The 21,954-nt window shown below is 37.8% G+C and overlaps 3 protein-coding genes across 4 annotated transcripts; 1 reads left to right on the top strand and 2 right to left on the bottom strand.

Annotated features, from left to right (window-relative positions):
• Positions 1-4,877: 4,877 nt before the first annotated feature.
• Positions 4,878-6,830, top strand: LOC125608380 (mitochondrial protein C2orf69 homolog). The gene is made up of 3 exons (XM_048778803.1): positions 4,878-5,355; positions 5,435-5,731; positions 6,018-6,830. Exons 1-3 carry the CDS (start codon positions 5,269-5,271, stop codon positions 6,555-6,557), a joined length of 924 nt encoding a protein of 307 aa, XP_048634760.1. The 5' UTR covers positions 4,878-5,268; the 3' UTR covers positions 6,558-6,830.
• LOC125608379 (protein ARABIDILLO 1) lies at positions 6,644-10,942 on the bottom strand. 2 transcript variants are annotated; one of them, XM_048778801.1, is made up of 8 exons: positions 10,767-10,942; positions 9,143-10,670; positions 8,977-9,057; positions 8,571-8,702; positions 8,289-8,504; positions 8,131-8,225; positions 7,937-8,000; positions 6,644-7,483 (listed from the first exon to the last, which is right to left on the bottom strand). In XM_048778801.1, exons 2-8 carry the CDS (start codon positions 10,598-10,600, stop codon positions 6,815-6,817), a joined length of 2,715 nt encoding a protein of 904 aa, XP_048634758.1. In that variant the 5' UTR covers positions 10,601-10,670; positions 10,767-10,942; the 3' UTR covers positions 6,644-6,814. The 2 variants fall into 2 exon arrangements, with proteins under 2 accessions (XP_048634758.1, XP_048634757.1); XM_048778800.1 differs by having other exon boundaries at positions 9,143-10,942.
• Positions 10,943-12,715: 1,773 nt separating this feature from the next.
• On the bottom strand, positions 12,716-15,499 carry LOC106371220 (homeobox-leucine zipper protein ATHB-4). The gene is made up of 4 exons (XM_013811260.3): positions 14,451-15,499; positions 13,823-14,160; positions 13,666-13,745; positions 12,716-13,172 (listed from the first exon to the last, which is right to left on the bottom strand). Exons 1-4 carry the CDS (start codon positions 14,650-14,652, stop codon positions 12,827-12,829), a joined length of 966 nt encoding a protein of 321 aa, XP_013666714.2. The 5' UTR covers positions 14,653-15,499; the 3' UTR covers positions 12,716-12,826.
• Between the last annotated feature and the right edge of the window lie 6,455 nt (positions 15,500-21,954).

Consider the following 21,954-nt stretch of genomic DNA (forward strand, 5'->3'; position numbering starts at 1 on the left):
AAGGTTCCAAACCTCTTTGAACTTCATCATATGTTATTACATGATTCAATTATGTATTAAAACAGAATTCTCAAATTTTTTGAATTTTCCTCAAAATCTATGTGTACCCCTACGAAAATAGTGAGTTTTCGGTAAATGCTCTATATATGAAGCCTATAATATTTAAATTTGTTTTAAAATTTAAAACCACATTATAAATTTGTATTAATGTATGATTAACTACAACACTATTTTGAATTTTTTTGAATTTTTTTTAAAATCTATGTGTTAATCCCTACGAAAATAGTGAGTTTTCGGTAAATGCTCTATATATGAAGCCTATAATCTTTAAATTTGTTTTAAATTTAAAACCACATTATACCTTTGTATTAATGTATGATAAACTTTTTCTCATGGTACATGGATATCATTCTAATTTTTTATCCATTATTTTAGCAAAACTGCAAATACTCCCTAAATCATTGGACAAACCACTATAAAATTGCTATTCCCTAGAGAAACGGAGAAAACAAAGGTTCCAAACCTCTTTGAACTTCATAATATGTTATTACATGATTCAACTATGCATTAAAACAGTATTGTCAATTTTTTTGATTTTTTCTCAAAATCTATGTGTACCCCCCTACGAATATAATGAGTTTTCGGTAAATGATCTATAAATGAAGCCTATAATCTTTTAATTCGTTTTAAAATTTATAACGACATTATATATTTGTATTAATTTATGATAAACTTTTTTTCATAGTACATGTAAATCGTTCTAATTTTTTATCCATTAATTTAGCAAAACTGCAAATACTCCCTAAATCATTGGACTGACCACTATCAAATTGCTATTCCCTAGAGAAACGGAGACAACAAAGGTTCCAAACCTCTTTGAACTTCATCATATTTTATTACATGATTCAAATATGTATTAAAACAGTATTTTCAATTTTTTGAATTTTTTTTAAAATCTATGTGTTAACCCCTACGAAAATAGTGAGTTTTCGGTAAATGCTCTATATATTTGAAGCCTATAATCTTAAAATTTGTTTTAAAATTTAAAACCACACTATACCTTTGTATTAATGTATGATAAACTTCTTTTCATGGTACATGGACATCGTTCTAATTTTTTATCCATTAATGTAGCAAAACTGTAAATACTCCCTAAATCATTAGACTAACCACTATAAAATTGATATTCCCTAGAGAAACGGAGACAACAAAGGTTCCAAACCTCTTTGAACTTCATCATATTTTATTACATTATTCAAATATGTATTAAAACAGTATTTTTAATTTTTTTTTGAATTTTTCACAAAATCTATGTGTACCCCCCGACGAAAATAGTGAGTTTTCGGTAAATGCTCTATATATGAAGCCTATAATCTTTTAATTCGTTTTAAAATTTATAACCACATTATACATTTGTATTAATTTATGATAAACTCATTTTCATGGTACATGGACATCGTTCTAATTTTTATCAATTAATTTAGCAAAACTGCAATTACTCCCTAAATCTGACTAACCACTATAAAATTGTTATTCCTTAGAGAAACAGAGACAACAAAGGTTCCAATTCTCTTTGAACTTCATCATATTTTATTACATGATTAAAATATGTATTAAAACAGTTTTTTTGATTTTTTTGATTTTTTTTCAAAATTTATGTGTGCACATAGATTTTGAGAAAAATCCAAAAATATGATAATACTGTTTTAATGCATAGTTGCATCGCGCACTTACATATGATGAAGGTCAAAGAGGTTTGAAACCTTTGTCTTCTCAGTTTCTTTAGAGAATGACGATTTTATAGTAGTTACGTCAATTTATGGAGTATTATCAACTTTTACTAAATTAATTGATAAAAAATTAAGACGATGATCATGTACCATTAATTAGAGTTTGATATACATTAATATATATGTATAATTTGTTTAAAAATTTTAAAGCAACACTAAAAATCATATGCTTGAGTTTAGAGCATTTATCAAAAAACTCAATATTTTCATAGGGGTTAACACATAAATTTTGAGAAAAAATAAAAAAATATGACAATATTGTTTTAATGCATGGTTGCATCATGCACTAACATATGATGAGGATCAAATAGGTTTGAAACCTTTCTTGTCTCCGTTTCTTTAGTGAATAGCGATTTTATAGTGGTTCATCCACCAATTTAGGGAGTTTTATGAAGTTATACTAAATTAATTTTTAAAAATTAATAATATCTCCATGTACCATGAAATAGAGTTTAATATACATTAATAAAAATTTAGAATATGTTTAGAAATTTTTAAACAACACTAAAGCATTTACCGAAAAACTCAATATTTTCGTAGGGGTTAACACATAGATTTTGATTAAAAAAACAAAAATATGACAACAATGTTTTAATGCACAGTTGCATCATGCACTAAGATATGATAGATGTCACAGAGGTTTGGAACTTTTGTTGTCTCCGTTTCTCTGGAGAATGATGATTTTATAGTAGTTATTTCGCCAAATTAGGGAGTATTATGAACTTTTACTAAATTAATTGATAAAAAGTTAAAACGATGATCTTGTACCATAAAATAGAGTTTAATATACATTAATAGATATGTAGAATGTGTTTAGAAAATTTAAAATAACACTAAAGATCATATCTTGAGTATATATAGTATTTATCAAAAAAATCAATATTTTCATATGTGTTAACACATAAATTTTGAGAAAAAATAAAAAATATGACAATATTGTTTTAATGCATGGTTGCATCATGCACTAACATATGATGAAGGTCAAAGAGGTTTGAAACCTTGTCTCCGTTTCTTTAGTGAATAGCGATTTTATAGTGGTTCATCCACCAATTTAGGGAGTTTTATGAAGTTATACTAAATTTATTTCTAAAAAATTAAAAAGATTCCATGTACCATGAAAGAGAGTTTAATATATATTAATAAAAATTTAGAATGTGTTAAGAAGTTTTTAAAACAACACTAGAGCATTTACCGAAAAATTCAATATTTTCGTAGGGGTTAACACATAGATTTTGATTAAAAAAACAAAAATATGACAACATTGTTTTAATGCATAATTGCATCATGTACTAAAATATGATGGATGTCACAGATTTTTGGAACCTTTGTTGTCTCCGTTTCTCTAGAGAATGACGATTTTATAGTGGTTATTTCGCCAATTTACGGAGTATTATGAACTTTTACTAAATTAATTGATAAAAAATTAAAACGATGATCATGAGCCATGAAATAGAGTTTAATATACATTAATAGATATGTAGAATGTGTTTATAAATTTTAAAACAACATTAAAGATCATAATGCTTGAATATATAGAGCATTTATCAAAAAACTCAATATTTTCATAGGGGTTAATATATAAATTTTGAGAAAAACTAAAAAATATGACAATATTGTTTTAATGCATGGTTGGATCATGCACTAACATATGATGAAGGTCAAAGAGGTTTGAAACCTTTCTTGTCTCCGTTTCTTTAGTGAATATCGATTTTATAGCGGTTCATCCACCAATTTAGGGAGTTTTATGAAGTTATACTAAATTAATTTCTAAAAAATTAAAAAGATTCCCATGTACCATGAAAGAGAGTTTCATATATATTAATAAAAATTTAGAATGTGTTTAGAAATTTTTAAACAACACTAGAGCATTTACCGAAAAACTCAATTTTTTCGTAGGGGTTAACACATAGATTTTGATTAAAAAAACAAAAATATGACAACAATGTTTTGATGCATAGTTGCATCATGCACTAACATATGATAGATGTCAAAGAGGTTTGAGACCTTTGTTGTCTCCGTTTCTCTAGAGAATGACGATTTTATAGTGGTTATTTCGCCAATTTACGGAGTATTATGAACTTTTACTAAATTAATTGATAAAAAATTAAAACGATGATCATGAACCATGAAATAGAGTTTAATATACATTAATAGATATGTAAAATGTGTTTAGAAATTTTAAAACAACATTAAAGATCATATGCTTGAGTATATAGAGCATATATCAAAAAACTCAATATTTTCATAGGGGTTAACACATAAATTTTGAGAAAAGCTAAAAAATATGACAATATTGTTTTAATGCATGGTTGCATCATGCACTAACATATGATGAAGGTCATAGAGGTTTGAAACCTTTCTTGTCTCTGTTTCTTTAGTGAATAGCAATTTTATAGTGGTTCATCTAGCAATTTAGGGAGTTTTATGAATTTATACTAAATTTATTTCTAAAAAATTAAAAAAGATTTTCATGTACCATGAAAGAGAGTTTAATATATATTAATAAAAATTTAGAATGTGTTTAGAAATTTTTAAGCAACACTAGAGCATTTACCGAAAAACTCAATATTTTCGTAGGGGTTAACACATAGATTTTTTATTAAAAAAACAAAAATATGACAACAATGTTTTAATGCATAGTTGCATCAGTACTCACATATGATAGATGTCACAGAGGTTTGGAACTTTTGTTGTCTCCGTTTCTCTGGAGAATGATGATTTTATAGTGGTTATTTCGCCAAATTAGAGAGTATTATGAACTTTTACTAAATTAATTGATAAAAAAATTAAAACGATGATCATGTACCATAAAATAGAGTTTAATATACATTAATAGATATGTAGAATGTGTTTAGAATATTTAAAACAACACTAAAGATCATATGCTTGAGTATATAGAGTATTTATCAAAAAATTCAATATTTTCATAGGGGTTAACACATAAATTTTGAGAAAAATTAAAAAATATGACAATACTGTTTTAATGCATGATTGCATCATGCAATAACATATGATGAAGGTCAAAGAGGTTTGAGACCTTTTCTGTCTCCGTTTCTATTTTCGTAGAGATCTTAGTCGTGGTCAATCGTTGTACTTGACAGTTAAAACTAAGAAAACTAATGACATTATAAAATCTAAATAGTTAATTTTCTACCTAACATTGCTATTTATTTATTTATTGATATATTTCCGGCACCTAATTCTCTATTTTAATAATCAGAACGATCCAGATTTTCTAAAGAATATTATTAGGTGCTACACGAGAATAGTTAAATAATCAATGTCATAAGATTTACAAACTGATTATAATTAATCACGTTTTATCCTGTAGTCTTCTCTAGTACAGTCCCTTGTTGTTACTTGACTTGCCCACCACTTGTTCGTCAATATTCCCCTACACAGCCGTCTTATCAAAACCACACCTTTAACTCACTAAAAACGTTTCTTTGGAGGAACCCAAGTCAAATTTTTCTTGATCATGGAACGTTGGTCTAGCGTCTTGAAGATTCCCTTGATTGCTACTTCTAGTAACTACTACAGAGTTGCAGCTTCTCTCTGCCTCTCTGTAAGTATCGCTTGTACTCTGTTCCTAATCCTCTGTTTTTTTTTAACTCATTGAAAGCTGCTTCCTTTTTGATCAACAGGAAGTGCCTTCTGCAAACGCTGTATTCTTCCATGGAGACAGAGTTCGAGACACTGGGAACACTGTGATAGAGAGACTTTATGATTTGCGGAAAGTTGCTGAGGTTATAGTTTCTAAATTTGGAAACTCTGTTAACGCTTGGGTTGTTGAAGCTTCTGTCTTTAACGGACCTTTTGCTGTCTACAAGGACTTTGTTCCTACAGTGAACCGGTACGGAGAGCCAACAACATCTTATTCTCCTGTTGGCTTGCCAGCTTCTTCATCCATTGTCTCTCTTTTGTCCAGTTTCCTTCAAGAGGTACTCTTTTATACTGTAAGCTAGAAAGTCAATGATCAATACTAGCCTATAGTGCTGGGCATTCAGGCGTTGGTTCCAGTTATTCGGGTTGGGTGGTTAGGACCTGTTTAGAAACTGGACATTTTTCAGGTTGGGTATCTGTTCGGTTCTCGGTTCGGTTTCGTTTTTTTAGATATAAAGAATAGGAACCGTTCGGTTTTTTGTAAATTTTGGTCTGGTTTTGGTTTTTTTTCCGGGTTTCGGATAATATGTCCAAGACTAGTTACTTAAATGATTATCATATCAGGCAGAGAGTCTTGTTTTGAAGGAAGGCAAAGATGTGTGCTTGAGGAGCTCTCTTGCACACTGTCCCAGAACCATTCTTCTTGGGTTTAGCAAGGGTGGAGTTGTGATGAACCAGTTTCTGAGTGAGATGAGTTCCTTGGAGACAAACTCCTCGAGCGAGGATGAAGAGATTGGGATCATTCCAGCCTCCAAAGAAAGCTTCCTCAAAAGCGTTTCTGAAGTTCATTACGTAGATGTAGGGCTGAACTCCTCTGGCGCCTACATCACTGATCAAAACGTCGTCCAGAGAATCTCCCAACGCCTTGCAGGAGGAGGAAGCTCGGTAAGCGTTTTCGTTCATGGGACTCCCAGGCAGTGGCGCGATGAGCAGCGTGGCTGGATTGTAAAGGAGAAAGATGAGCTGGTTCGCTTGCTGAAGTCTGAAGGTGAGAACTCTGGTGGGAAGCTGCAAGTCCATGAGAGGTTCTATTTTGCTGACAGAGTTCCTGATCTCCAAATGCACTTTGAGATCATTGATGTGATGGATGTCTCGTCAGCATGATGATGTCACTGTCTCAACGTAATATTTTTAATACTTTCAAATTTTTAATGAATAACCGTTGCGGTGCTAGATGATGCAATAAAGAGAACAGTAAAGATGGTTTACTCAAAACGAGATAAAGAGTAACACAAGTCTCATATGTCACACACGGCCTAGCTTTGCTTGGGCTTTGGCTTAGTTATGTGTATTTGAGATAACAGAAGGAACTCTTTTAAATTGTAAATGGGAATGTTCACTATCACTTTCCTAAGATAACTTTATTGTATGGAAGATTCAGCCTGGTGATGCTCTAGATTACGAATGATGATTTTAACAAAGATCTTGGCCTCACGAGGCATATTAGCAGCAGCAGCAGCAGAACGTAGTACTCTAGCTTCTCCTCCACTCTGCATAAGGCTAGCGTGATGCATCGCGTGACGACCACCCGGTACTGTAAACTGAACAAGCGCAAACGCAGCACATGCCTTGAGTATAGAAGAAGGGTTGCGCAGCATAGTCACAAACCTTCCGATCTCAGCAGCACTGCATCTCAAGTGGCCAGCTTCTTGTATGCAAGCTCTCTCTGTCACTTGCGACAAGATAGTGGGAGTAGATGTGACAGCTGCGGCTACAAAGATCTGAGGATCCATGAACGTTGTAACAAAGGCTTCAATGTGTTTGAAAGCCATTCTTCTTGCCCCATCTAAGCTAATGGTTTTTGATGTGCTCGCTGATGAAGATGTTCCTATCATCAGAGCGTACTCATCCATCCTTCCATCAAACATGTATGCTAAAGCCAGTGCAGCCATGAACCGAGCCATTTTTGAGGCGGAAGATGAACATAAGTGAACAAGAGCTGGAACTCCTCCTTCCTCTACTATGCGAAGGGCGTTACCAGGATTAAAAGCAAGGTTCCATAGAGCTCCAGCTGCTGTTTCATGTACATCCTGAAGAAGAAGAAGAAAAACAATGCATTGAGGAAGATTTGATCATATATCCCCAAATGGCTAAGCTCTAAGCCACACAAGTAAGCCTGCGGTTAGTTTGGTTTTTAGTTAGTTCGGTTCAACATAAATCTTACCGAATTAATCTGAAATAAAGTTAGGTTTGGTATTTGGTTAGTTTGGTTTTTGAAAATCCTACTGAAGCTTTTGATTTCAGTTGGATTTTGGTTTTGTTTTGTTAAAATTTCGGATAATTCGGTTCGGATTTTTGGTATGGGTTAGGTATAAAATATATTTTAAAGAAACAGAAGTAACTGATTGCCGAACCGAACCTAAAACCAAAGTTTCTAGGAAAATCTACTGAGTCTACCCAAATTTCTAACCGAACTAACCAAAATTTTGGTTCGGTTCAAAATCTCAGGCCCAGCCACAAGACTAGAGGACAACAATATGTACCTCGGCTTCAGACCGTGCAAGTGCAATTAGAGGTGGGACGCCACCTTCACGTCCAATCGCAATGCTGACAGAGATTCAAAGAGCAACGGCAGAAACGTTATTAAGGCAAGTGGCAGTAACAAGACTGATCAGAGACTCGTTATCTCTAACCAAAGCCACAAGTTGATGCAAGCGACATAAAAAATAATGAGAACCTGTTTGCTTCTGACACTGACAATCCCCAAAGAGCACCAGCTGCTCTTTCTTGAAGACCTGTGGACGCATTTGAACAAGACTGTGCCAGTGTCACCTGAAAACATAACTCCTTTAGCATATGAGATGTATAATCATATTTAAGCAAATGTGAACATACCAAAGCTTCAACACCACCAGCTGCAGCAATAAACTCTCGATTCTTATCATCAAACGACAAATTCCAAAGGGCACCAGCAGCTTCTTGTCTGACACCTTCATTAGGCGATTGTGTGAGTTGAACAAGAGCTTCTAATGCACCTGCTTCTTGTCCAACCGCAGCGTTATTGTTGTTTGTATCACCATGAGCTGCCAAGTTAGCTAAAGCACGAGCAGCCTGACAAAGAACAGAATCAAAATCAGTAGCAAAGAACTTGACAAAGTAAAGAAAAATGAGTTTTACCTGTTCTTGCACTCCCTCGTACTTGCAATTGCGAGCTAACATCACAAGGGCTTGTACACCTCCAGCGGTTGCTACTTCCATGCTGCATTTATCATCTGCTGCTAAGTTTGCTAAGGCTCCAGCAGCTCGTTCCTAGGTAAAATTAGGCATGGTCATATAGACCGAAAACTGAAAACTAAACCGGAACCAAACCGAAAAAGAAGGATTCGAAGTTCACAAATAACCAAATGGTTCTTATATTTCTGGAACCGAAAAACCGAAACGAAACTGAATTTCACAAATGCTCAGACGGTTCCTATATTTTTAGAACCGAACCCAAACCGGAACCAAATATCATACATATAGAAAGAAGAGAAATATCAATAGAACTGATTTATTTGTTAGTTATTATTATTATAAAGCGTACCAAGACTCCATCAGAACCATTTGGCCATCTGAATATAAGATCAACTAGTGCCTTCACTCCTCCAGCCTGAGCAATAGCACTCTAATAAAATAAAATAAAATAAAAACGTGAGATGAAGAATCAAGAGTAATAAACAACAATCTTATAGATAACAAGAGGACTTCACCTTATGCTCTTCTCCAACAGAGAGATTCCACAGTCCACCAGCAGCTTCCTCCGCCACAAGCCTATTCATCGACTTAGCCAAACCAGCAAGAATCCTGATCCCTCCTTCATCAGCAACGGTCTTCGCAACGTTAGCATTCACCGACAGATTCGCGATAGCCTTTGCAGCTTCTGATTGAAGCCCTTCTCGCCACGAGTTGGCAAGCTCTAGAAGAAGACGAATCCCTCCCTCTCTCATAACTGCTTCAGCTCTTCCGCAGTCTATACTAGCATTCTCATCATCGATCACTACGAAAGTCGCGAGTCCGGTAGCTGATCTCTCTTGAACATCTTCCTGCGAGCTTTGCATCAGAGTGAGCAACAATGCAGCTCCTTGTTTCAGCCAGAACTCATCCAACCCCTGCGGATTGCTCTCTGCAGTCCGCAGAAGAGTATGCGAAACAATCCATTCGATCCAACGCATAGTCTCATCAACTGGTGCTTTATCCTTCAATCCTCTCCAGTATGTAAAGATCTCCTTTGGTTTCTTCTTTGTAGTATCGGCGAATAAGGAAGCAACTCCTTCGAAAACATTAGTAAACAAAGCAAGTAACACTTTCCCTTTGTACCTATTCGAGCTCATGAAACTTGTATCCTCTTCGAGTACACGACAGTTAATCGCACACAAAACTTTTAAGCTCTTAGACGATGTCAAAAGCCTGGAAACTGCTCCAGGACCGACATCGGTCCTGGAGACATCCAGGCCAATTAGCTTTGGGAGTTTATCCCATTTGCTCGACGCGACAGACCATTTTATGTTAGATGTCCCAGCAACAGATAGATACTTAAGGGACACAACTTTCCCTACTGCATCCTCGTCGACGCTGAGGCAATCCAACAACCCAAGATCAGTTAACTGTGTACAATTCTTAGCTAGAGCTTCAATAGCTTCTGAAGAAACATCTCTTAACCCCGAGAGACGAAGCTTCTTAAGCTTAGGACAGCAGAATGCCACAACTTCGACGGCGTCACTAGTGATCTTCTCACAGAAATCAGGTCCAAGTTCTAGACTCTCAAGCCCCTCGTGGCGCGCGGCGATCATGGCCAATGTAGCATCTGTAATCTTCCTGCAATAGTCCCCGCTAACCTCGAGGAGGTTCCTAGCCTTCAGGTTGATGATTGAATCAGCAGACTCGACGCCGCGGAACCTTAAGCTGCGGAGATGAACACACCTGGAGGCGAGTGAAGTCGCCGTTGAGGCATTGAGCTTGTGAGGACGGAGGTCTAGTGAAGTCCATAGACAAGAGGAAGCACCGAGAGCTCTCCATGTTTTGCAAGTGGATGCTAAGCTAGCTCTGTCTCGGTGGTTTAAGCAAGTGAACAAGTGAAGCACTGCGTCGTAATCTAAACTAGTCCAATCAAGCAAAACAATCTTGTCTTTGCCTTTGTCCTCTAACTTTCTCCTTACTCTACGACTCATTGTCTTAATCAGACAGCAATAAAGATCGAGACTTTGCAGAGAAGTTTGAGACTTTATGAGAACCCAGTTACTGTAATGAATCAAGGAGGCGTTAGATGATGTGATTAAGGTAGAAGTGGATTCGAGAGCTCGAGCCTTAGGACACAACAACAACGAAAGGTCTGACCTTTTTGATTAAGGGGTTTTGAATTGACGTTAAACTTCGTAATGAGAGGGGCCAATTCAAAAGCAAAGCCGCCTCTCAACGTAACTCTCTCTTCCGAGAATTGAGGAGAGAGGTGAAGAAGAGGAGATTGCTAAAACCGGGTCGGAGCTTTGAGAGAGGAGAAGAGGAGAAGGGCTTCTTCGGGTGATGAGAAGACAACAGCTCATATATGTTATGTATATGATACAGAGCATGAAAATTATTTTTATTTTATTTTCCTGTATTTATTTCCGTTTATTACTCTTTTTTTTGTCATCTATTACATTTTCATTCACTGCATGTGTTTTTTTATTATAGTATCTTTTTTTTTTGAAACTTTGTTTTTATAGTATCTTTCGTATATGGTAGTGTATTTGAAAGATTTAAGTAATAAATTTGGCCTACTTTTTAGTTATTTATTAAAAAAATAGAATTAATCATATTTAAATTAAATAGTAGTATCATGAATCTGATTTGCAATATCATACAAGTTAATAAAGCAAAAAAATATATATATCATACAAGTAAAATCAAAATACAGATTTTGTAGTAATTGAAAAGTCAATAACTAAATATTTTAAATTACTAAAAATTAACATACATAAATGGATGTTACAATTTTGACTAAAATTGCATTTTTTTTTCTTCAACTTGCAGTTTTATTTTTTTAACAACAACTTGCAGTTTTATATTTTCTCAAATTATTATTGTTGTATAGGAAAAAAAAATCGACCTACGGATTTTTATTTTGATGAAACAAGAATATATGTGCCTAAACCAATAAAAGAGTTTTTTTTTGGGTCTAAACCAATAAAAGAGTATAATTGTTGAAAAAGGATAAAGAAGTGTGTTTTCTAAACACGTGGCTTTATTGCAAGAAAGGTCCACTTTGCTATTAAGAGCATAAAATGGCCATGCTCTCTCTTTTAAGCAACTCATTGAGTCATTGTCCATATTATAATATTCATCTCAAACTATATATCAGCCAACTTCTTTATAGTTTGAGAAAATTGGCCATATTAAAGGTTTCGTTCCTGGAACTGTAATATGATATATAATGTGCATAACAAAAGTTCAAACCGATGTAAAACAAAATTCGTATAAATTCAAGTAGAGTTTGAAGATGTATATATAGTTTTTATTGATTTGTTGTTCTATAATGTGTTCGGGGAGTTTTCTTTTTCCCCAACTCTGTATTTTCATCTTTTTCATACTCGTAAGTAAATACAACATTATCAAAAATAACTGATTTTATAACTGAGAAGAATAACATATGATTAATGCTAGTATTATTTTGACACTTGTAACTTCATGTCGTTAATTAGCTCAAGTCGTTTCTCTTTGAACATTAAGGGTTTGGACTTCATTAATCGATGGTTGGTTCGGTCATTTGTGCATTGGTGTCTTGGTGACAAAGTCATTAAAGCTTTAAAATATACTCTTTCGAATGTGCTGAAAATTATAAATGAAGGATATTGTTGACCATATAATGAATAATTGGAAACTGCAGCTCTTACGTTTCTTTCTCTCAATACGATGAAAATATTTTTATTGAGAGTTGAAAATATTAGAGAAAGTAGGGAAAATGAAGGAAGATAGAAAATGGGGTGGATCGAGCAACTTGGCGTCGCCACTTAGTGATAAGGAATTGAGTATTAGTTCAACTTAATTATTGTTAATTGTTACTCTTAGCAGAGAGGTTCGATCTAAGGTTAGGCTTAGGCCGAAAATGTTAGTTATATATTATACCGAATTCTCATTAAAATTACCGGCAATAAGCCCAACGACTTTTTCTAATTTGGTTACCTAAGCCCATCAAATATCATTACATAAAACCCCTACATTCACAAAATTGAATTCTTATAACTAGCTCTTTGCGGTTTTGCATTATGTCAAAGAATTAATTGACAGTGTTAAGAGCTTGAGATTCAGATGACGTCTTTTTCATTTTAAGTAGATTTGACGTCAACCTTGCATAAAAGCTTTTAAGGTTTCAGTTTTCATACACATATTTTATGTATACTAAATTAAATATATTTCCCCTAGTGAGCTAATCTTGACTGGAGAGAAATAGCTGCACAGGGAGTTGGCCGTTGTGGACTTGGCCGTCCCACCACCGTAGGAATCCGTCCACCACCACCAGATGTGATGGAGGAGGGAGGAGCAGCAGCAGCCATAGCTGAGGAGGAGGAGGAAGCCGAAACACGTTCGCAAGAGGGGCACATAGTGAGAGTAGTTGGAGGAGTCATATGCATGTACAGATGTGGAGATAGCTTCAACGCCCTAAGCTCAGCTACTTCCTTGTGCAGCCGTCGATTCTCCTCCGTTAGAGTATCGCAACATCTCTTCAAATACTCACAATCAACCTCCGTTTGTTTCAGCTTCGTCCTGAAAATGTAACAAAGTCCAAAATATCTTTTATTAATACGTCTTCCATTATATTTACAAATCTTTTTATCTTATAATGTCGCTTTGACGAATTACAATAAGTAAATATACTGCAAATATGAATTCTGTGCCTACCTTATCAATAAAAAGCAAAAACATATTATTTATTTGAAAGTTTATAGAATTCTTTACTTTTGACTTAACTGATCAATAATTGCATTAAAATGTCAGATTTCAAAACAGAAGAAAAAAGGTATTGAATGACAAAGAAACAAAACCAGAACTAGATTTTACTTTTAATATACGCATGCAGCTCTGCGTAAAAAGTAAAAACTCCATGTGACAGAGCAGAGCCAGAAGATCCTAAATACGATTTTCTTTTTAGGACAGTGATATGAATTCTGTTTGGTCGGATAATAATATCACCATCATAGCAATTACTAAGGTTTTGTGTTCCGTTAATACCCCTAGAGATAGTGAAATTTTACTTTACCTTGCCCTTCGGTTCTGAAACCACACTTCTACTTGTCTTGTCCTCAGATTCAACTGTTTTGCTAGAGCCAGCTTTTGCTTCTGCCCAATCAGATGATTCAAAAAATAAAATAAGAATATGCAACCATGTACGATAAATTTACGAAAATGCCACTAACCGGATTTAGAGTGCTATGTTCTTTGAATGTATCTTCAAGAACCAAAGCTTGTTCCTTCGATAGCCGGAGTTTCTTCCTCGTTCCCTCGCAGTTTCCTCCCTCTTCTTCGTCGCTTCCTCCGCCGTGTGAGCAAGAAGCTCTCTCAGCCTCGTTCTCATCTCCTCCTCCGTCTCCCCTCGCCGCCGCAAGATCCCTCTTGTTCCCACTCACACTCGAAATGTTGCTGTTCGGTGAAGACACTCCCGCAAGGTCTTCTTCTAAGTTAATCACGACCGTCGCAGAAGGAGTTCTGTTTACTTCGAGACCTCTGAGAAGAGATCCAACGTCAGAGTTTCTTTCTGCAGAAAGCATTTTCAACTTCAGTTTCCAAACATTTTTTTTTGCTAAATTCAATTTCTAAACTTATAAACTAAAATATTTTATACAAAAATAATAAGAAAGATAAATAGGATCGGATCTGAGACATATATGTATTTTAGGACTATATAAAGATTACAGCAAAATCTTCAAAGAAACATAATAAATCATGTTCTATACAGAAACATAATTCTTACACATCAAATGTAAAAAACTTAGGTAAATAGTCTGAAAAAAAAAAAAAAAAGATAAAGAGAAACAACAAAATTACCAGAGGAGTGGAACTGATGAGGCCAAGAGTTGTGATTAATCTTCTTCTGAAGATGGTTATTATTGTGATTGTGCATGTGAGAAAACGAAGAAGAAGAAGTTCTCAACGGCAATAGATTCAACCCCAGTCCCAGAGATGGTTCCTTTAGCTGACTTAACCCCAAGCTTAGACTCAGACCCAAACCATCTTCACTTTCACCCATTTCTTCAAGATTTTCTTGGAAATTTTGGGTCAAAAAAGATTTTTCTGGAGAAAACAATGAAGTTGTGCTGGTTAATAATGTTTGAGAGAGAGAGAGAGAGAGAGGAAGGTTATGTAGGGGATTGGGGTTTCAATGATGACTTATGTCAGATAGACTCTTGTCATTTCAATGATGGTATATATTGTTACCTGCTCATCTTAAAAAACTTTAACAACCGTTTGAAAATAAAAATGCCATTAACTCAAATACGTTGAATTTTGAGAAGATTAATTTTTTTTTCTTCATTTCAGTTATTTTTTTACTTGTGTTTGACTATTATATACTATACTGTATTGCTGTTTATTTTACTATTTTAAAATACATAATGCTTTGTGCATCAATTCAATTTTTATTCTCTAGAACTCATATACTTATCAATCTTGAATAGGAATTGATATGCATACTAAAGATATACTTCATTTAACAAAAGTCTGGAATAGTCTTGCAGATCTCTGTGTGCACTGTTTTGTTTCAATAAACATGAAGGAGTAATTTAAGAGGAAAAGACAGATGTAGTAAAGTATGTTCGCGTGGAGAGGAAGAGAATGGCGTTGGGGGTATGGGAGTCAAAAACGATGTAGTTTTAATAGGTTACACAGAGGCTAGACTTTAGAGTTCCCTCGAGTCCAACATGCATTCGATTCTCTATCTTGAATTAACGTATTATCCTTTTTTTTGTCAAGAGAATTAACATATCATCTTAATCTACCAGATGACAAAAAAAAAAAATCCTCTTTTCCAAAAACTCGCATTTGACTAGTGCATATTTTTGGTCAACTAACTAAAGATAATTTCAACCTTTCCATTAATTGTCAGGGTTCAGTCAAATATAAAACGGACATTTGGAAAAGACTAGTGGTGGTAGAGTTTATGGGTTATGGCACACCTGATACCTCCTGTGCTGAGACAATAATAGTATTACTTCCCGAAGTTGTTGATAATGCCATCATTATCACTGCTTCAGTTTCTTCGAGAGTTACAGACAAGACAGGTCGGGCTTGTTAATTAATTTATTTTGCAGTTAAATAACGTCTGACTCTTTCAACCACAATTAAATGTATGTTTACTTTCCGATATATTCTTTATTGTAAATGAATATGTATTTGACTTTTATGACTTTTAAATATCTTCAAATTTTATTCTTATTGTTAATGAATCTGTATTTGACTCTTTATGACTTCTAAATATCTTCAATACGGAAGATGCTTTTCATTGATTTCAAAACACTTTGCTTTGACCTTTTAAGAAACACATTTCTGGTAAATTAATTTTATCCATTTGATTTTTATTTGGAGTATTGGTTGGCTGATGGTTTGGTCTGGTTTGCTTTTACCAGCAAATTGAATTTTACTCTGGATTTTTCTTTATATTCCACTAACCATAATGAAAAGGGAGTAACTGATTTTATAAAATATTACCATTTCCTCTCAAGTTGCTTTTCTTTCCTCTAGTATTCTGATTCTTTTACATACTTTTTTTTTTTTTTTGAAAAAGGGCTTCTTATATATATATATATGTGAACTAAGCCCATCGGGCAGTTTTATGGGCACAGCCCAGTACAAAGTTTAAAAGTGGCATTAGCCCAAAATGAAAATAAGGTGGCGGATGGGTCGATGGGACAGAGTGGAGAGTGGTAGGTTCCGATGATGGAGCCCTGACGTTAGTTAGTAAACCAGAGTTGGAGCATCGTGGAGGAGAGAGCTGGATTGGAGTCCCTGAAGCTTGAGAGTTTGTTTTTGATGAGGGAAGCCGCTGATGCCGTGATCGAGTTCGATGTTCGAAAGCAGTGCCTATGTAAGCGGTTATTCCTTTCATTCCAGGTGAAGTAGATCGATGCCTGCCAAGCAATAATCCCCAATATCCTCTCTGGTTTGGGGCAGGATCGGCGTTGCATGTAGTCAAGGAGCTGAGGCCAGGAGCTGATCGGAGAGCAGCGAGCCTTGCGTGCGAGTGTTTCCCAGATCGCCAAAGAGAATGAGCATTCAAAGAACAGGTGATCCCTTGATTCAGCCGCCTGATTGCAGAGGATACAAGTTGGTGTAGTTTGAAGTCCCCAAGATATGATTCTGTCTTTTGTGGGACATCTGTTCAAGACTACCAGCCAAGTGAGAAAACTGTGTTTTGGGATTCCTCTAGAGGTCCAGACGACTGCATTCCAAGGGGCAAGGGGCTGATGCTTCTTTATGAGGCGGTAGATTTCACCAGTGGAGTAGGTGGAGATAGCTGAGCCATTCGGGCACCATTCAAACCTATCCTCCTCTGCTATTAGCGTGACAGTTGTGAGGTGAGCACAAACAGCAACCTGCAAATCAGAACGTGGGGGAGGAATAAGCCATATACCATTTCGATGAATGTCAGAGAGCGTTGCTGTTGGTCTGATGCCAAGAGTAGATGAATGGGGAAGGCATAGGAACTTCCTGATGTTTCCAAAGCTGCTCCAGTTGTCAGACCAGAATCTAGTTGATCGCCCATCACCAATTTTTACCTTAATCCAAGGGTAAGCAATATCTCTAACTCTCAACAATTTTTTGATCGCAAATGAGTGGCTTTGTTTCTCCTTCATAGTCCAAAAGTTGCTTTTGCAGTCACTGAGAATTGTCTTTGTGAGCCAGGCGACCCAAATGGAACCTGATCTGAAAAAAAGGAGCCACACGAGCTTTAAATTGCATGCCTTGTTCCACTCATTGAGGTCTCTTATACCCAGGCCCCCTTCTTCTTTCGACAGAGTAACGGTTTCCCATGATACTCGAGCAGAATGATGTCCCTCAGTTGTTCCTCTCCACAAGTAAGCTCCACACAATGAATTTATCATTTTGATACATTTCTTTGGGATTGTGAAAGTGGAACACCAAAAGTTAGATATCCCTGCTATAACTGTATTAATAAGAAGTAGTCGGCCAGCGAAGGAAAGGGAGCGAGCGCTCCAACTATTGACTTTCTTTTTCACTTGCTGGATTAGAGGTTCACAGTTTGCTAGGGAGAGTTTTTTTGTTACTAGAGGAACGCCCAGATATCTGACCGGTAATATACCATGGACTAACCCTGTTTCTGATGTAATGATGTTTACTTCAGGGTCAGTGAGGCCGCAGGAGAAGAAGCAGGTCTTTGAGATACTAACGGATAAGCCCGAGACCTCCGCAAACCGCTGGAGAATTTGGAGGACATTTTTTACCGATTGCAGGGAACCATCACAAAATATGAGAAGGTCATCAGCGAAGCAGAGGTGAGTTAGTTTGGAGTCTTTGCAGTGATGGTGGTAACCAAACTTCCCTTCAGAGGCGCCCTTGTCTAGAAGTAGGGAGAGACAATTCATGGCCATCACAAATAGGTAAGGAGATAAGGGATCACCCTGTCTAAGCCCTCGGGTGCTTTTAAAGTATCCTTGCACCGTTCCATTGAAACCTATCATGAAGCTTGGAGTGGTTATGCAGGAGTGTAGCCAGACAAGAAGTGGGTGAGGAATGTCCATCCCCTGGAGGATGCTGAAAATGAAGCCCCAATCCACAGTGTCAAAAGCTTTTGCGATGTCTACCTTGATGGTGATTCTGCCTGGGCCTCTGTTCCTGTGATAACCATGGACTATTTCCGAAGCAAGGATAGTGTTCTCAACCAGAAGCCGCCCTTGAACGAAGGCTGTCTGGTTAGGGAGGATGAGGGAGGGTAAGATAGGCTTGATACGTTTCACCAGCAGCTTGGAGATCAGCTTATACAGAGAGTTGCAACAAGAGATGGGCCTGAAGTCCGTGATTGAAGAAGCTCCAATACGTTTAGGGACGAGGGTAAGAATTGTTGAGTTGACCGAGTACGGAAGAAAGCCTGTGAGAAAGAAACGCCTGACACAAGCAATGACCTCCGGTCCTAAGAAGTGCCAAGCCGCCTTAAAGAATCCCGAGGTAAGACCATCAGGGCCAGGTGCCTTATTTGCATTTAATTTGAACATCATTTTTGCAATTTCCTCTTCTGACGGTAGCAGTACCATGGACACAGCATTCAGTTCAGGGCAGCGGAATGTAGAGAGAGCTTGGAACCAGGTTGGAGGGCAGGGGGAGGTGAGAGAAGTCTGAGGAGCCAGGAGCTGTTGAAAGTGAGAGATTGCAATTGCTCCCATTACCTCAGGATCAGTGACAATTTCACCCGTGGAAAGGGTAAATGATCGGATGGAATTGAAGGAGTTTCGGACTTGCATTAATCGATGAAAGAAGGTGGTGTTATGGTCCCCTTCTTGGAGCCAATTGATTCGGGAACGTTGCCTGAAGTAGCTTTCCTCAATGGACCGCAGGAAATCCCACTTCGCATGAAGTTCTTTTTCTTTGAGGAAGTTTTCTTGGGTAGGGTTTGTGAGCGCCAGTACCTGCACATCATTAAGTAAAATGTTAGCTTCTCTCACTCTTTCTTGTATGTTTGAAAAATTCTCTCTATTCAGTTGTTTGATCTCTCTTTTTATTTTTTTGAGTTTAACACACAGATGAGAAAGATCCCAAGCTATGCTCCCGGCCTGATTCCACGCTTGCAACACTGTCTGGTAGAAGAGAGGGTGTTTAGTTAGGTAGTTGAAGAATTTGAAAGGCTTTGTTCCAGAAGTTGGGAGGTTCACAGCTAGGTTTAGCACTGCAGGGGAATGGTCAGAGAAATCTGGAGGGAGAAAGGAGGCTTGGCTATGGGGGAAGGAGGAGATCCAAGGCTGGTTAACAAGTACTCTGTCGAGTTTCTTTGCTATAGGGAAGGAGGGGCATTTGTTGGACCAAGTGTGAAGAGGGCCAGTAAATCTGAGATCAAAGACGCCAATGTGAGAGAGGGTGTCTCTGAACTCAGTCATGGGGGGGTCATAGCAGTTAACTGACGGGAGCGAGTGTTCAGAGAAGTGGCTAATTTCGTTGAAGTCACCACCCACAACCCACGGAGAGGAGTCTAGGGAGAGCTGTTGCTGGATATTGATGAGGTCGACCCAAAGATCAGATCTTTCAGAGCTGATATTAGCTGCATAGCAGGCAGTGAGAGTCAACCGGTGAGAGTTGCCATCATCGACCTCACAAGTGATAGATTGCCTTGTCTGGTGAATGATCTTGACTGAGATAGGTGCTTTCCAGATGATGACGATTCTTCCATCCGGGTCAGAGGCATGATTAGATAGGAAACTCCAGCCACGACAAGTTTTGGAAAGGACATGATTGAGTTGCGCTTCTTTGATATGAGTTTCCAAAAGAGCACCAAAATGGGCCTTACTAGAGGCTAACCATTTACAAAAAGGTTTGTGCTTATCCGGGTCATTTAGGCCACGGACATTCCAAAAAAATCCGATATTATTCATAGAGAGGATGGCGCAGACACTCCCTGTAAAAGGAGCGGGCCTTCAAAAGGAGTAGCAGAGGACAAAGGGGCTGAGGGGTCCTGGATGTCCCTAACAGAGGAACCAGAACACAGAGGGATAGGGTCGGGGAGGTCAAGAGCAGAGAAGGGGTTTAGGGTGGTGATAGAGAGAGGGGAGGGAAGGGTGGGTTTTTTACGAGAGGAGGTGTGTTTAAAGGGTGTGTTTCTTCTTTTGAACGGGGGGTTAGCAGCCAGCGCAACAACAAATTGTGACTCAGCAGGCAGAGATGAAAAAATAACAGGGGGAATGGTAGGATGGGGCGAGGTAAGTTCAGATGAAGAGCCAGGAGAGTAAATAATGAGATCAGTCATAGCAGAATCAGTGATGGGTTTTGAAGGTGAAGAGGAAAGGATCTCTTGGAGGTCACTTTCAAAGTCCGAAGAGGAAGGGATGGCTAAATCAGTTTGATCAGGGTGACGGGATTGGTTAGAGACTAAGGGGTTATCGGTACACAACAGTGGATGGTTAACTGGTAAGGAGTTTTGATGGCTTTCTAGAGTAATGGGACGAGAGATTTCTTGGCTGGGGCTATTTGTGGTGTTTGGGGTTTGGGGAATAATAGGAGGAGTGTCTTCAGGTGGAGGGTTTTGCGGCTTCTCAGGGGGATCAGAGGAGCTAGCCTTGGATTTCTCTACCCAAGCAGGGGAGGCAGTGAGGCAATCTTTTAGGATGTGGCCAATCTGTTTGCAGAATGAGCAGATGGGGGGAACCCAGGGGTACTCCACCTGCACAGGTATGATCTCTCCAGTTGTTCTCTTTAGCTCAATTAGAGAAGGAAGGGGTCTTGATAGATTTGCCTCGATCTTGACATGAGCTATGTTGATGTCTGTCAGATTCTTTGTGTATTCATCTGTCTCCTTAGGCTCACCAATCAACCCAGCAGCGAAGCTAAGACCTTCAAGGCTACGCAGGTTGAGAGGGAGACCAATCAAGTGAGCCCACAGAGGGATCGACTCCATATCTGGAGTGGAGGCCTCATGCTTGGAGGTCAACGGGAGGACATGGAACATGGAAGAGCCGACATACCAGATCCTTTTCTCCAATGCTTTGCTCCTGATATATTCATTGGGGATCCGAACCGTGACCGATCGCTCTTCTTTGTTGAGTTTGATGTCCAGCTTTTGGCCTTTGCCCCACATGAAGTTGAGCACGCTCTGAATCGCTTGGAGCGAAGGCATTTTTGCAAGAAAGTATCCAACAATAAACTCTTTTTGGAGCTCAGATCCTCGTTGAAATACTTCGTCAGGAACTATGACCTGAGGGACACCCGAGTCAGAGTAAGATAGAGGAGCGAGTCTTTTTAGGGACTTGTCTGCTATTTGTTTAGCTTTTTCAACCCACGGGGTTGGTGGCGAGATTACAGAGGGAGGGCGGGTGGAAGATTGGGGGATGGGTTTAAGCGGGATAGTTTTGGCTCGGGAATTTTGCTTGGAAAATTTGGGGTTAGAGGTGGAGGATGGGGGTTGAGGTGGTTTCCTGGAGGAGGCGGAGTTAAGAAGCAAGGGAGAAGTTTTCAGAGGAAGAACAGTGAAACCCTCGAAACTGTTGTGAACAGTGATTTCGGGATTAGTTTCTAGATCCATGCTTTCGGACAGAACCACAGGGATGTCTAGAGTTCCGATTGGGTTATCGGTAGTAGGAGAGGCAGTAGCAGAAGGTTTGCCGTTTCCAAATCCAACAGAAGCAGTCCCTTTGAGAAGAGCAATTTGCTTTTTTGAAAGAGGAGGAGAGGCAATAGTAGTTTGGAGGGAGGGAAATTGAGAGTCAAATGCAGGGAAGAATGGGGAGAGGGGGTCAGGAGGGTCAGGGGGGAGGCGGTTGGTGAAGCTACCAGGAGTAGCCGGCGGAGGAATCAGGCCGGAGGCGAGCTCGGAAGAGGACCAGGGGTTCTCTTT

This window comes from Brassica napus, chromosome A4 (genome assembly GCF_020379485.1).
Source record: "Brassica napus cultivar Da-Ae chromosome A4, Da-Ae, whole genome shotgun sequence".
NCBI classification, from domain to species: domain Eukaryota; kingdom Viridiplantae; phylum Streptophyta; class Magnoliopsida; order Brassicales; family Brassicaceae; genus Brassica; species Brassica napus.

Coding starts and splice junctions, on each gene's coding strand:
- LOC125608380 (XM_048778803.1), top strand. CDS start 5,269: ATGGAACGTTGGTCTAGCGTCTTGAAGATTCCCTTGATTGCTACTTCT. Junction 5,356..5,434: donor CAGCTTCTCTCTGCCTCTCT/GTAAGTATCGCT, acceptor TTTGATCAACAG/GAAGTGCCTTCTGCAAACGC. Junction 5,732..6,017: donor TGTCCAGTTTCCTTCAAGAG/GTACTCTTTTAT, acceptor TTATCATATCAG/GCAGAGAGTCTTGTTTTGAA.
- LOC106371220 (XM_013811260.3), bottom strand. CDS start 14,652: ATGGGTGAAAGTGAAGATGGTTTGGGTCTGAGTCTAAGCTTGGGGTTA. Junction 14,161..14,450: donor TCATCAGTTCCACTCCTCTG/GTAATTTTGTTG, acceptor TGCTTTCTGCAG/AAAGAAACTCTGACGTTGGA. Junction 13,173..13,665: donor TTTCAGAACCGAAGGGCAAG/GTAAAGTAAAAT, acceptor TTACATTTTCAG/GACGAAGCTGAAACAAACGG.
- LOC125608379 (XM_048778801.1), bottom strand. CDS start 10,600: ATGAGTCGTAGAGTAAGGAGAAAGTTAGAGGACAAAGGCAAAGACAAG. Junction 9,058..9,142: donor CTGTTGGAGAAGAGCATAAG/GTGAAGTCCTCT, acceptor TTATTTTATTAG/AGTGCTATTGCTCAGGCTGG. Junction 8,505..8,570: donor ACGAGGGAGTGCAAGAACAG/GTAAAACTCATT, acceptor GTTCTTTGTCAG/GCTGCTCGTGCTTTAGCTAA.